This window comes from Mytilus edulis, chromosome 1 (genome assembly GCF_963676685.1).
Source record: "Mytilus edulis chromosome 1, xbMytEdul2.2, whole genome shotgun sequence".
NCBI lineage: Eukaryota > Metazoa > Mollusca > Bivalvia > Mytilida > Mytilidae > Mytilus > Mytilus edulis.
Window position 1 is genome coordinate 1,444,194 of NC_092344.1, and position 13,262 is coordinate 1,457,455.

General features: G+C 32.2%; 2 protein-coding genes across 2 annotated transcripts; both read right to left on the bottom strand.

The window, feature by feature from the left end:
* Positions 1-5,456: 5,456 nt before the first annotated feature.
* LOC139490014 (uncharacterized) lies at positions 5,457-6,329 on the bottom strand. Its single transcript, XM_071276870.1, has one exon. It carries the CDS (start codon positions 6,327-6,329, stop codon positions 5,457-5,459), a length of 873 nt encoding a protein of 290 aa, XP_071132971.1.
* Positions 6,330-9,253: 2,924 nt separating this feature from the next.
* On the bottom strand, positions 9,254-11,976 carry LOC139521334 (tripartite motif-containing protein 2-like). Its single transcript, XM_071314814.1, has one exon. It carries the CDS (start codon positions 11,906-11,908, stop codon positions 10,925-10,927), a length of 984 nt encoding a protein of 327 aa, XP_071170915.1. The 5' UTR covers positions 11,909-11,976; the 3' UTR covers positions 9,254-10,924.
* Between the last annotated feature and the right edge of the window lie 1,286 nt (positions 11,977-13,262).

Sequence of the window (13,262 nt, forward strand, 5' to 3'; positions counted from 1 at the left end):
GTACAATCACAAATGTTCAATTGCCCAAATTCTATTTTTACAAAGAATGAAGATATAAAGAAAAAGAATGAAGATTTTAAAAGAAATAAATAAGACTTCTTCAAAAGTCAATACTTTTGGACTTCTTTTACAAAATTGTTGCAAGGTTTTTTAACGTACATCGCACTCTCTCATCGTAAGGCATTATCTTTTACGTCCCTATTATAAGTGGGCATGACTTCCGGGTTGAACGTATTTGCTTTACAAGAATAGCAGCACCTGGTGACACCTTGGCAATTGCCGTGTTTCTCCCGATGCAAAGCATTGATGAATCTTATCCGATGATCAGAAATCACACAATAAAATAACGGTAAATGTCAACAGTAAAAGTGTCAAACATCACCAACTTCATGAACAAATTATCTGACTCCAAATAATAGAAAGACTGTTACCAGAAGAACAGACAAAAAAAAAATGTAAATCAGGAAAAAATACAATACTAAAGACTGACATTTAAGCAATATGAACCATTTTAGAACAACACACGTGTCTGGTATAGGTATGTGGTTGACAGAGGAAAAATAATCAAATCATCCATGGAGGTAGTTTAATTCTTGAATCATATTAACTAAAGTACCACATGAGGAAATGCATGATCAATGCATATGCCTTCATGACTAAATAAAGGCAACAGAGGTATACTGCTGTTGGAAAGTCATAAATCGATCGAGACAAAAACAAATCCAGGTTACAAACTGAAACCGAGGGAAACACATCAATTTTCAGAGGAAAACAACGAAAGAAAAAAAACCCACTGAAGTGAACAAAAACAAACTACATTTTATCGTGTTGTATTACTTATTCTCGTTAAGTATTAATCAAGAACAATCAGTGATTCCCATGAAACAAAAGACATAAATAATAATGAGTTGAATGTCTATAAATTTTATTCTTTACGTGTATATCTTTGACTATAGTCTATATTGTTTTGTACTTACATGTGTTTTGTCACACTGAAGCGAGACAAACATTAATCATCATTTCAGTCCCATTGACCTTTTATCATGTAAATGATATGAAAGTAAAGTACAATATACACAAGACAATCGCTTTAACAAAAATGTATAGACTTTAATTGTTAGTTAACAGTAATTAATTGTCGTTTTGTTTAATTTTTAAAACTAACGGCATTTTGAGTTTGTTTATTCTACTGACAACCTGGTATATAACTCGTTAGTATTGACATCACGATCCTATCAATGTCATTATTTATACATCAAACTTATTTAATTAATTTTACAAACGCTTTCAGAATCCATTACGTGACAATGTGTTTGATTGGAATGTTGAAATTTAGTCATTTCCATCCTATGCAGAAAAAACTCTACGATATCTACAATAATCTGGTTAAAAATAAAGATAATTTTGTTTTGAATTCCAGATACGAAGAGCATAAATTTCGTAATGTACGTCATTCGTGTACTTAATATGACGAATATATCAAAGGTATATATCCCAACGAACTAGAGATAAAGGATACAACAGGTACAGTGAAGGCTGTCTCATATCTTGACATACATCTAGACATTGACAATGAGGGTCAGTTGAAACCAAAGGTTTACGACAGAAGAGATGATTGTCAATTGTGAACTTTCCATTTCTATGTAGCAACGTACAGAGTTTATCTCCCTTTTGTTGAAATATTAAAGAACTATTTTCCCCATCGGAACATAATAGTGGTTTGTGTTTATCAGTAAACAACTGCACCAATGATTTATATTGTAAAATTCTAAATATAGCTTCGAAAGGTTAATCTGTGCAATTATAGCATAATCGACTTTGTGGAATTTATGTATCACAGAATGTCAAGAATATGTTTTATTTTTGTTATCACCGCGATATCGCATTTCCTTATTTCATACCAATGCAACTTGTCAAATACAGCGAGGATTGTTCATATTGATTTACACCCAGAGGTTGACTAAGAGAATTGGATGGAAACTAAAACACATGACTTCAATTTTCAAATGGTGTAGTTTGTAGTTCCAAGGAGATGCGTTCTGAATGTGAAATGTGAAGTCTAAATTGTCGCAGCCAAGATCTCGTTTTTTTAACTTGTATAACACAGGGTACAGCATATCGTAAAACTAGTGACTGGATCCTTGTCATATGCAATACGACCGATGTTCCTTCAAGAGTAGGAACTATTTATCCTTTCAAAATACACCAGTCCATCCAAAGGTTGTGGGGTTCGTGTTGTTTATTCTTTAGTTTTCTATGTTGTTTCATGTGTACTATTGTTTTTCTGTTTTTCCTTTTCATTTTTAGCCATGGCGTTGTCAGTTTATTTTCGATTTATGAGGTATCTTTCGTCCCTCTTTTATAGCATTTCTTGTTAAAATAAATATTAAGTTTTGGTCCTGGTTTAACTGTGTGTGGATTGGTTATATGTTCTTTTTTTCCTTAAAGTACCAGTCTTGTATTACAACTCCAGTATCCGGTGCATGTCAAAACATGGAGGGAAAAAAAAATAGTCCATTCTTTTCTGAATTTTTTCTGGACTCAATTTTTTCTGTTTGATTATAAATTTATGCTGAATTGAAACATATATATAGATTTAAAAAAAATCTTTCATCTTTTTGTAGATAGCAATCCAGAAAGAGGAAGGATATCATGTTTACTGGAAGTGGTGCGGCCTAGTAAAAACAGCAAACAGAAAGTAGAAAAAAACGTTTTGACTTCAGGGTTACGTAACTGTTTATTCTTCGTGGCATGACCCCCTTTTTTTCACTTAAATCACAATTTCACATTAGTACATTAGTAGTATGATATGAACATGAAATTGTTTTTCTATGTAGCATTTTTTATTTTTTTATTTTCAAAGATTAGCTGTTTAGCATGTAAGCCTATGGAGCAGTCAATTACAAGACTGCAACCTTAAGGCATTTAACTGCAGAAGGTGTTGTAGTATCATTTCTGGACACAAAAGCCCTACACCCATTTGTCAAACCTATAAATAAAGTAACAACGCTTTTATAACAATTCGTCGTTGTTACTTGATAATTTTTCCTTTTCAAATTATGATTATTAATTATCCCCTTGGTATCTTCTTACTTTTTATTTTTATGTACAAAAGACAGAGGCTTTCGTGATATCCTCGAGGATGGTAATTTACAGTCAAATCACTTACATTTAGAAAGAAAAAAAATTTAATCACAGGTTGATGAAGTAAACATAGATAAAACATGAGTTGTATTCAGCTTTATAAGGGCTAAGGATTTAAACAGTCATTAGACTTGCTACGGATTACGCCAAAGACAACCTTTGTTTGCACTTTTATGTTAAAGAAATGTCACATTAATGAACAAATATTGCTTCCATAAGACGACAATACTCCATCAGCAATCACATATGTATGTTGTAAATTTCATGTTTCGATGTTTAATAAAACAATTATTTTCTCAATAATTTTACTTTTCATAATTATACCTAATTTTGATTGCTGGTAGCAATTTCAATTTTCATACCTATTTTTATTGTTAGTGAGTTTCTTTCGTATCTTATCATTTCCAGGGTCATTGAGCAAATCTTTCTCTTTTAACTGAAGAGGAACAATCTCTTGCATTTTCCTGACCGATAGTATGTTTCGTTGTTAGACAAGTAATATCCTGTAAAAAGTTTTGATACCTTTTAAACACTACTATATTGACAGTTTCATACACAAATTATCATTTAATTTTACTCATTTTCCAGATTATATGTATTCAACTTGCTTACGTTCAATAAATTTCTCTAAACTGGATAATATAAAGTAGCCGCAGCAGCATGAAATTGCAAATAACCAATAGTAAAGCCCTATTAATACTATTTCCCAAATAGATAAGATGTGACACGTTGAACTATCAGATACCACCGTTATAAGTATGTTATTAATAAGGGAGTTGATGTGAAAACGGTACATACGTTTTATGTTGTTCTTCAAACTCTTTCAATATGAACCTACCATTTACAATCTGTTTAAATAATTTATTAGAAATGTTTACACGTCGATTAGTTATATTGATTTAGTTGTGATAAACGCCATTTTCAATGTAATGACTAGTTTGTATTGATGGAAGAAGCCGTAGTTCCAGAAGAGAACCACCGATCTTTGTTAGGAAAGCTACCAACCCTATTCAATTAAAATTGGAGTCGAACACACCTGTCATTTGTGATGTTCGAACTAACAACATCAATGTTAACACTGAACCAATAGATGAAAACAATCTTCGTCGAGTTATGAGATTTGAACACCGATTAACTACTAGTGCCTCTATTTTTGTTATCAGTTTTTCAGAACGATAAATGTTACAAACTTCAAACATTACGGTTGGGGTTTATTCTAAGCTGATGGCCTTATGGTGCATTTAATTGTTCACATCACACTTCATGTTAAGTGTTTATATTGTATCAAGGTTCAATATTCTTCGACTTATGATTGTTGAGAATATAGATCTCAGACATTTTCAACGAACTAAGAAAAGCATTATGAAAGTTCTGTTTTAACATCACCTTTTAAGAAAAGGAGTAACTATATGAAAGGAATTGTCGTCCAGAAAGATTACCGTAACAATTTTAAATATTGATTAAGACCTTAGGGTGACCTTCAACTGTTTACCTCCCGTCATGAAGTTTGAGACGAGACGTAGTTATCTCATTTGCATTCATATGTAATGGCTACACCTTCCTATTTCAGTATAAACTCTAAAATAACAGTAAAGAAGTGAACACGTAGATGACAATTATCAGCATATGTCATGTTTTACATTTATTTACACATACAAAAATTTGAGTTAGCATTTGCATGCAAGAAACTAACAAAATATTTCGTAAAATACCCATCCCCGGTTATACACAGATACATGCATACGCATATTGTCAAAATATTCTTAAACTACCCTAATTTAATTCTACATCAATACAGATTTATAAAATTCACCTAGATACATAGAAGGCAATATGTAAAAAAGATAAACACATAATTTTTTTTTTATTCAACAGTATTGCTCGCTGTTAACAATTACTCCACTGACACAGCTATCTCAGTGAAGGTCCCTGTTTCATTAGTACCAGAAGTTCAGGGATTCTTCAGGTAGATAAAATGCATATTGTTAGTCGTTTACAAAATATTATAAATATTACATCAATAGATAAATAACGCTATTCTAATACAAAAATTAGTTTCCATCTGTAACAGGAAAGGTTTGTGGTGAAGCGGTATGTAAAAGGTTTGTGATGAAACGGTATGTAAAAGGTTTCTGGTGAAGCGGTATGTGAAAGGTTTGTGATGAAGCGGTATGTAAAAGGTTTCTGGTGAAGCGGTATGTAAAATGTTTTTGGTGAAGCGGTATGTAAAAGGTTTCTGATGAAGCGGTATGTGAAAGGTTTGTGATGAAGCGATATGTAAAAGGTTTCAATGAAGTAAGGTATTCTCCTTTCTATCTTTTCCAGAAGTTCTCAAAAGGCGTAAGAATGGCTCCAAATGTACTTTCGTTTGTTCCTAACGATTCCAATCCGCGTATGCTACACTCAATTCTGTCGGAAAATTTTCTCAAACTGTCTGCGTTTGACCTCGGTGCGGGTAAATCAATTAAATTTTGAATATATGCGTTCGTGATTTTGTGGTTCTGACCAAACCTCTCTGTCATTATTAATACGGCTTGATAGTAATTTGCACTTGTGAGTGGTAAACCGGCGATACATTGCGCGGCTATTTCCTGAATTTGATTTTGCAAATACGTAAATTTCTGCACGTCTGTTAATGTTTGGTTATCGTGTATTGTTGATTGATACGCATCCCAGAAAGGTTGCCAGTTTAACAAATTGCCATTAAAATATGGTAGATTCAATTTTGGTAGCTTGTGGTAGATGCTAGAATTTGTTGCGCTCATTGACGATCTGTATTGCATATCATTATTCTGCATGGGATGTGGAGTATTACATGTAGATGTGGAGTTGATAAAAACAAAATCTGCTGCATTTGGATTTAAGTTCTGATTAGAGCTAGTTTCATTTGATTTGTTTTTCTGTTTTGAACTTGATGAATTGCGTATTTTTGTCAAAATTCGTTCTATATCTAAAACATACCGATCTGAGTCTTCTATCTCTGCTTCCATGTTTTCCTCTGCAATCTCCTCTAATATTTCATTATCAAGTTCCGAAAGAATATCCCTCTTCTTCTTCAAAGTTTCACATAGGCTCTCTATTTCGTCGCGTTGTGTTGTTTCTTTCTCTAATTCCTCTTCAATCTTTGAAATTAATCTCCTTGCGGCTCCTCGATGACCCACTCTAATGGCTTTCTTTTTCGTCATTATCCTCTGGTCACGACACCAATGTGACGGATGGGTTAACTAAAAGTCTGGACAGGCAGTAAAACAACGTCTGATTCGTTTGATCGTATAATCTCAACTCAATATAGTAACATGATACATAACAATAGCACAACGTTAACAGAAGATATGATGACGTTAACAATGTGAATGGAAACGGCGTTAAAAGTAGTGTTAACGTTTGACGCGTAGGTTAAACTGTCTCTAAATCACCGACAAAACGGTATGTGAAAGGTTTGTGATGAAGCGGTATGTAAAAGGTTTCTGGTGAAGCGGTATGTAAAATGTTTTTGGTGAAGCGGTATGTAAAAGGTTTTTGGTGAAGCGGTATGTAAAAGGTTTGTGGTGAAGCGGTAAAAATGAATAAATTACTCATCGAAGACACCAGGCTAAATAAAGTTCAAAGCTGAAAAGTATTAAGGTTCAGAAATACCGAAGGATGTGGCCAAATGCAGATAAGGTAATCTATTCCTTGGATGGTAAAAAACCCTAAGTATTTCAAGCAATGTTTTAAGAATAAGCCTGTATTCAATGGTCGATTTGCTTTATTGCTATGCAAAGTTCTGTACTCGCAATTTGCATATCTATATCGTAAAAATACCCTATAAAAAATTGATTAATCTTAAAATAAATGTTATCACTAGTATAAAATGTTTTAAATTGTTCATTATTACGTATAACAATAATATAACACTAGTTAAAATCATTCAGAAATATTGGACATTGATAATTTTGATATTCTATGACATTACGTCGTAATTAAAACTGTATTGATACTTTGATTTTGCATTACAGTTAGTATTCATCTAATAACTATTATCTTTTAGTGAGATATTACATCACGAAAATATTTGGTAATAATTTGAGGGATATGCATAGAATTCCGGATGAAAAGCATCACTCCATAGACATAAATATTTCTATGACATTACACAGCAATTAAAACTTTATCGGTACTTTGATTTGTCAATCACAGTGAATGTTCATCTAATAATACACGTTTAGTAAGATATTACATCACGAAAGTACTTAGATAATAATTTGATGGATACGTATAGAATTTCGTATAACAAGCATCAATCCATAGACATAAGTTTAATCAATAGTGATGATACTTGATCTTCTATCGATCGAAAAACATAAAACTGGGTGAGTTTAGTCGTGTTTTTTTAAACGTTGAAACATTATTTTATTAAGTATGGGTCTAATTCTTTTCATGTCGTTACTTCTGTAAAACTTTTCAGTTTGTGGTTTGTAATACTTACATCGCAGTCTCTAATGAAAACATAAATAAAATAAAGCAGATGATTAAGTTCTATTTTTCGAACAGGAAGACATTCCCTGGAGGGTTTTTATGGGTGCATCATTGTTTTCTTATAAAAACCTAGACTGGTTCGCGTGTCTAGATCAATGTGCATATTACATATTTCATATATTAAGGTGATTATATATAACGGGATCCCAGTCTAATAAAAACCAATAAACTCATCAAAGATACCAGGATTTAGATTTTCAAGTTTCACACCAGACGCGCGTTTCCTCATCAAAAGAGTCAGTGACTCTTTAATTGAAAATGTTAAAAAGCCAAATAACGTGCAAAGTTGAAGAACACTAAGGTCACAAAATGCCTAAAGGTTTTGCCAAATACAGGTAGTTAATATATTCCTGGGATATACAATCCTGAGTCTCATAAGTCTTATTCAGTTAGTATTCGGTTAGTAAAGGCTATATTAGTATACCGCTGTTCAATAGTCATAAATCGAAGAAACTGAAACAAATCCAGATAACAAATCAACACTGAGCGAAACACATCAACTATCAGCGGAAGCAAAACACAACAACAGAAACACAGTCGGAAATCACATTCAGGGAAAGGGGGCAGTAGGGATTGTAGTTACGATATTAGGAACATATTTGAAACGGATATTCTATAACGATCAATCAACTCGTAGTGGCGTCTGCAGGGATAATTTCAAATTCACCACTTGGAACTCTTGGTTTAATATTTTTCTTGTGAGGAAATACAAGCCCTGGTATATCGTTTCATCTTGGAGATATATATTCCGTATGCAGGCGCTGCAAGAATATTGATACATTTAAAAGTTCACAACTGGGAAGCTGAAGTCATCACTTTTGCCGTAAAATGGTGGTTTCAACAGACCCTCATTGTCAATTTATAGATGGAACTCAAGATTTGAGCTATATTTAACTGTATTTGATGGATATTTGATCTCAAGTTTAATGGGATAGATGCGTTCAACATAGTAACCAAATGATTGATTTGTTTAATGTAAAGCGAAGTTTACGGATACTTCTAACCTCTTTTCTTTCATTTAAGAGGTTTCTATATAAAGTCAGTCTCATGAACAATGAACAAGTCTGCAATAAAAAGTGCACAATTAGTTCCCATGTGATGGTCGATTGGTTGTTGAAAATCACAAAAGTATGATTCATATTTACCTTGCGATCGTTTGTCGCATAGTGTGTGTGGCAGTAGTACCGTTCGTGGCAGAAATTAAATACACTCGTTGTTAATTTTTTTTACAATTCTTTTTGTATCATACCTACATTTAATGGTACGTAACGAAGATCATTGCTCTAATTTTCTTTCTTTCCGGGAAGACGCATATTAATTTCCAATTATCCAACCGTCTAAAATAAGTGTAGTTACACTAGGGAAAAAAATGTTATTAAATTAAAAGTACTTTCAATTACGAATTGGCAACCCACGTGCCCATTTTTTCCGTCAATCATCGATTACGGATCAAATAGCTTTTTTAAAACACACAAAAGACCCATTAGATTTAAGATTTCACGTTATGGCATTTAGAAAAAAATTCTGATCAGACATCTTCCTTTAGAATAGGAATTAAATAAGATATAAAAAAAGTTTTGTGTAGGTTTAGTTTTATTTGACTTAAATAACATATAAACAGAGAAAATATTAACATTTGTAAAGAAATATAATACATTAAAGTTCGATATTTTTCTTATATTTTTTTAAAGAATATTTTCTTTATTAGATATACAGATAATGATATAAAATGATACTGAACAAGAGTTTTCGTGATTAAGTTTCGTCACAAAAAAAAAGACAACAAAAAAAAAACCAACTAAATAATTAAACAAGAATAAGAACGAATTCCAAAGATGTATTATAATATTAATTGACGAAATAAATGCTTAAATAGCCTTAAAACAATATTGTTTCTTTTTTAGACGACATAGTATACAGTCGATCAGCTACTATTATCTTAAACATTTATTCATTTAAACATAACAATGTATTATAAGAGATTAAGTTACAGATATTTTAATAAGCTGAGATGCGATTTAGCATTTATGATTCGACTTTTTATCCTGAATAGTTTAGAATATTTTACTGATTAGCTGTGACCACGAAACATTCCTAATAATCATGCCCTTAGGACAAATATCCAAAACCATACTCCATTTAAAGTGTTTGTTTTGTGTCAAGGTTCAATAATCTTCGACTTCTGGTGTGGAGGCTGTATATCATAGACATTATGTTTAACGAACAGAAAAACATTATTCCCGCTGCTTCTGACCGCGCTGCCAATTTAAAAATATTGGTAAAGACAATCGTTATAAAAGTTCTGTTTAAACATCACGATTAAAGGAAACAAAGTAACAATTTGAAAGGAAATGTCGTCCAGTTTGTCAGAAAGATTACCGTAACAATTTCAAATATCAAGGAGAACGGACGCTTTAACGTTGATCTTCCGGTGAAGAAAATGGATTAGTATGCTTAGAAAAAAAACAGTTATTTAGAGAATATGTCGATTGAAATATCTACAGATTTAACATCAAGGTGCATGCAAGTAGTTGTTTTTTTGAATTTAGACATAGACGATATATAGTAGTAAATAATAAGAAAGTTAGTTTTCATTAGACATGACCGATTGTAAAAGCTTAAAATGAAAGTATCAAATTTCTAAATAAAATAGAGATTAGAAATAGAGAATGTGTCAACCCGACTAAAGTGCAGACAACAGCCAAATATGAGTTTTAAACACAGCGAGAAAATTCAGCACCCGGAAACGGCTTCAACCTGCCCCTAAACAAAAATGTGTACTAGTTCAGCGAACATGAATATAGACATGATAATGACAAAAATAATAAGTGGGTCGAAAAAAATAATATTTAAAGATAATAATATGACCTTTGAGTACTTTGCATTTGTATTAAGGTTATGACGTTGGTTTTAAGTTTCAATAGAATTTCCATTTTGTTAACTTAGGCAGAATTTAATTTTACGCAGTGCCTGTTTTCAATGATTTGAATAGTTCTCGTACAAATGTATATTCCTTTAAGTCTAATACGTTATGCTTGATTGGTATTACTTTGTAACATTTGTAATTTATTGTAAACAAGTAGTATTTGTTTTGGTAGTGTTTTTTATGTTTATTAATATACACAATTTATACATGAATTATCAGTGCAACAAAATTAAGTCCATATTAATAATAGTATTCTTTAATATAAAGATATTAAATGCATGTACCCAGAATTAGCGTAAACAGAGAGAAAATAACAAACAAGAAGATGTGCTAACATTACTTATCGCTATGGTTAACAATAGACCCAACAGAATATTCATCTAACAAATCCATGAATGAAGTATTCGGTACAAATTCTATGCGCACACTTTTTGACTCCTCACATTCCTTAAGGAAAGATGAAATATCGTCAAGTTCAGATCCGTAATAATCTACTTTTGATTCTATTCTCTGTAAAATGTCCAGAAAATCAATACTCGGTTTAAGGTCTTTTAGTTCATCTTTCATTTCTGAAATTTCTTTAAAGAACGAATCCAGCTGAGCTTCTAAACTGTATCTAGTAAATTCCGATTGGTCAATTTCTTCGGACAATTCATCTAATGCCCTTGAAGTGCTTTCATAAAACACAGACAGGCGATCTCTGACCATATCTAGTTCACACTTGACATTCGATTTACTTTCCATGAAAAGTTCCCGTAATCTATACTGATCGGTTATTAACTGATGGACGCAGGATTCCTGACCACTCAATGCACTATGAAGTATTTGAATATCGTCTTTTCTTCTATTGTATATATCATTAAGTGTAGAGCAGTCACAATTTTCTGATCGATGTTCGTTTACTGCACATTCGGAACACACTAATACATCATCTGTTGCACAGTAAAACTCACGTGGCCTCCCGTGATGTCGTCTGCAAGTTGGTACCGTTCCTTCATGGATTTCAACAGCTTTAACAAGTGTTCGTAAAAAGGTTGCTGGTGGGTAGTACTGTGCCCAACGCTTTGAGTTTTTCATTCCGAAAGGTTTTTGCATGCTTTGTCTATCTATAGGACAGCAGAATTCTTCCTCGTTCGCAGACTTATCAATATACTCTGTTAAACATGTTAGGCAAAAACTATGTCCACACGGTAAAACACGTGGATCCACAAACTGATCTATACAGATACTGCAAATTAAATAATCCTCTTTTACATTTTTTATAACTCTTTCCTCGTCAGTCTTTCTGCATTTATTTCTTTCAGAATTAGTGTGCGACATTTTTTAATCTATAACACTTATAAAGTTAAAAGGATTGTTTTTATTTACTATTTGGATATCTATTCATCTGATTGCCATGGCCAATATAGAAATAGAGCTATCAATTTGAAATTCAATCTCAATTTTCAATAACAGTCTTTGTCTTTTGTATTAGTAAATAGGCATATATCAATTATAGAATAGCGAGTTCGTTTCACTCGGTTTCTTTTTGGGTTGTATTACATGACATTTTTATAAGTATATTTTTTTTGGTCTTAGTTTCATATGAACCAATAATTATTTAAAAGTTGGTAAAGCAATATATCTAAGAGTAATATGAATATTTGTCTTGGAACTGTAATTAAACTATCAAGTGAAATAATGAAGAATAAAAAAATGTGACAAGTATCAACCGCATATATGAGGACGGGTATAGTTCACTGTACGCCCGTCAAACCCCATATCTGTATAACACGAATCTCTTTCTTGGAACTGTAATTACAGTATAAAATGTAAAAAATGCGAAGAATAAAGGTGTGGTGTGAACAAGTATAAACCTAGGATCCAAGGACGAGTATAGCTCACTGTACGTCCCTCAATCACCTTATTGTAAAGCAAGCTATTATAAAAGATAAACTCATCATAGATACCAGGACTTAATTTTGTATATACGCCAGACGCGCGTTTCGTCTACAAAAGACTCATCAGTGACGCTCGAATCCAAAAAAGTTTAAAAGGCAAAAATAAAGTACGAAGTTGAAGAGTAATGAGGACCAAAATTCCTAAAAGTTTTGCCAAAAACAGTTAAGGTAATCTATGCCAGAGGTAGAAAACCCTTAGTATTTCAAAAATTCAAAATTTTGTAACCAGTTAATTTATGAATATAACCATATCAATGATAATTCATGTCAGTACAAAAGTGCTGACTACTGGGATGGTGATACCCTCGGTAAACAAATATGACGGACAGCTACCAATAACTACAACTGAGTGTTGCATACCTCCGCCTCTTTTTCCACAGAAAAAAATTATGAAAAAAAAATTATATCAAGATTTTGATGCAGGTTTGCAGATAATGCATCATAAACTTATATCAGCATCTGAATATAACAACTTGACATCCGTTTTATTCGATCATCCGTGATAAGAAACAAAAAGAATGTTTTATTATTTTCTTCCACAAAAATTGATAAGAAAGAAGATAATTGAGTAGAGTACAAATAGCCAAGATAATATCTTCAATAGCCCATCATTAAATCTATTCTTGTCTGACACATGCCTGACACGTGCTAGCTATAAGGATGGACAATTGATATATGATTAATATTTTTGCTTTAAGTTTTATATATTTATGATTGAAAATAATTAATTTTAT

Excerpts from the sequence above, each read along its gene's own strand:
- LOC139490014 (XM_071276870.1), bottom strand. The coding sequence starts at position 6,329 with ATGACGAAAAAGAAAGCCATTAGAGTGGGTCATCGAGGAGCCGCAAGG.
- LOC139521334 (XM_071314814.1), bottom strand. The coding sequence starts at position 11,908 with ATGTCGCACACTAATTCTGAAAGAAATAAATGCAGAAAGACTGACGAG.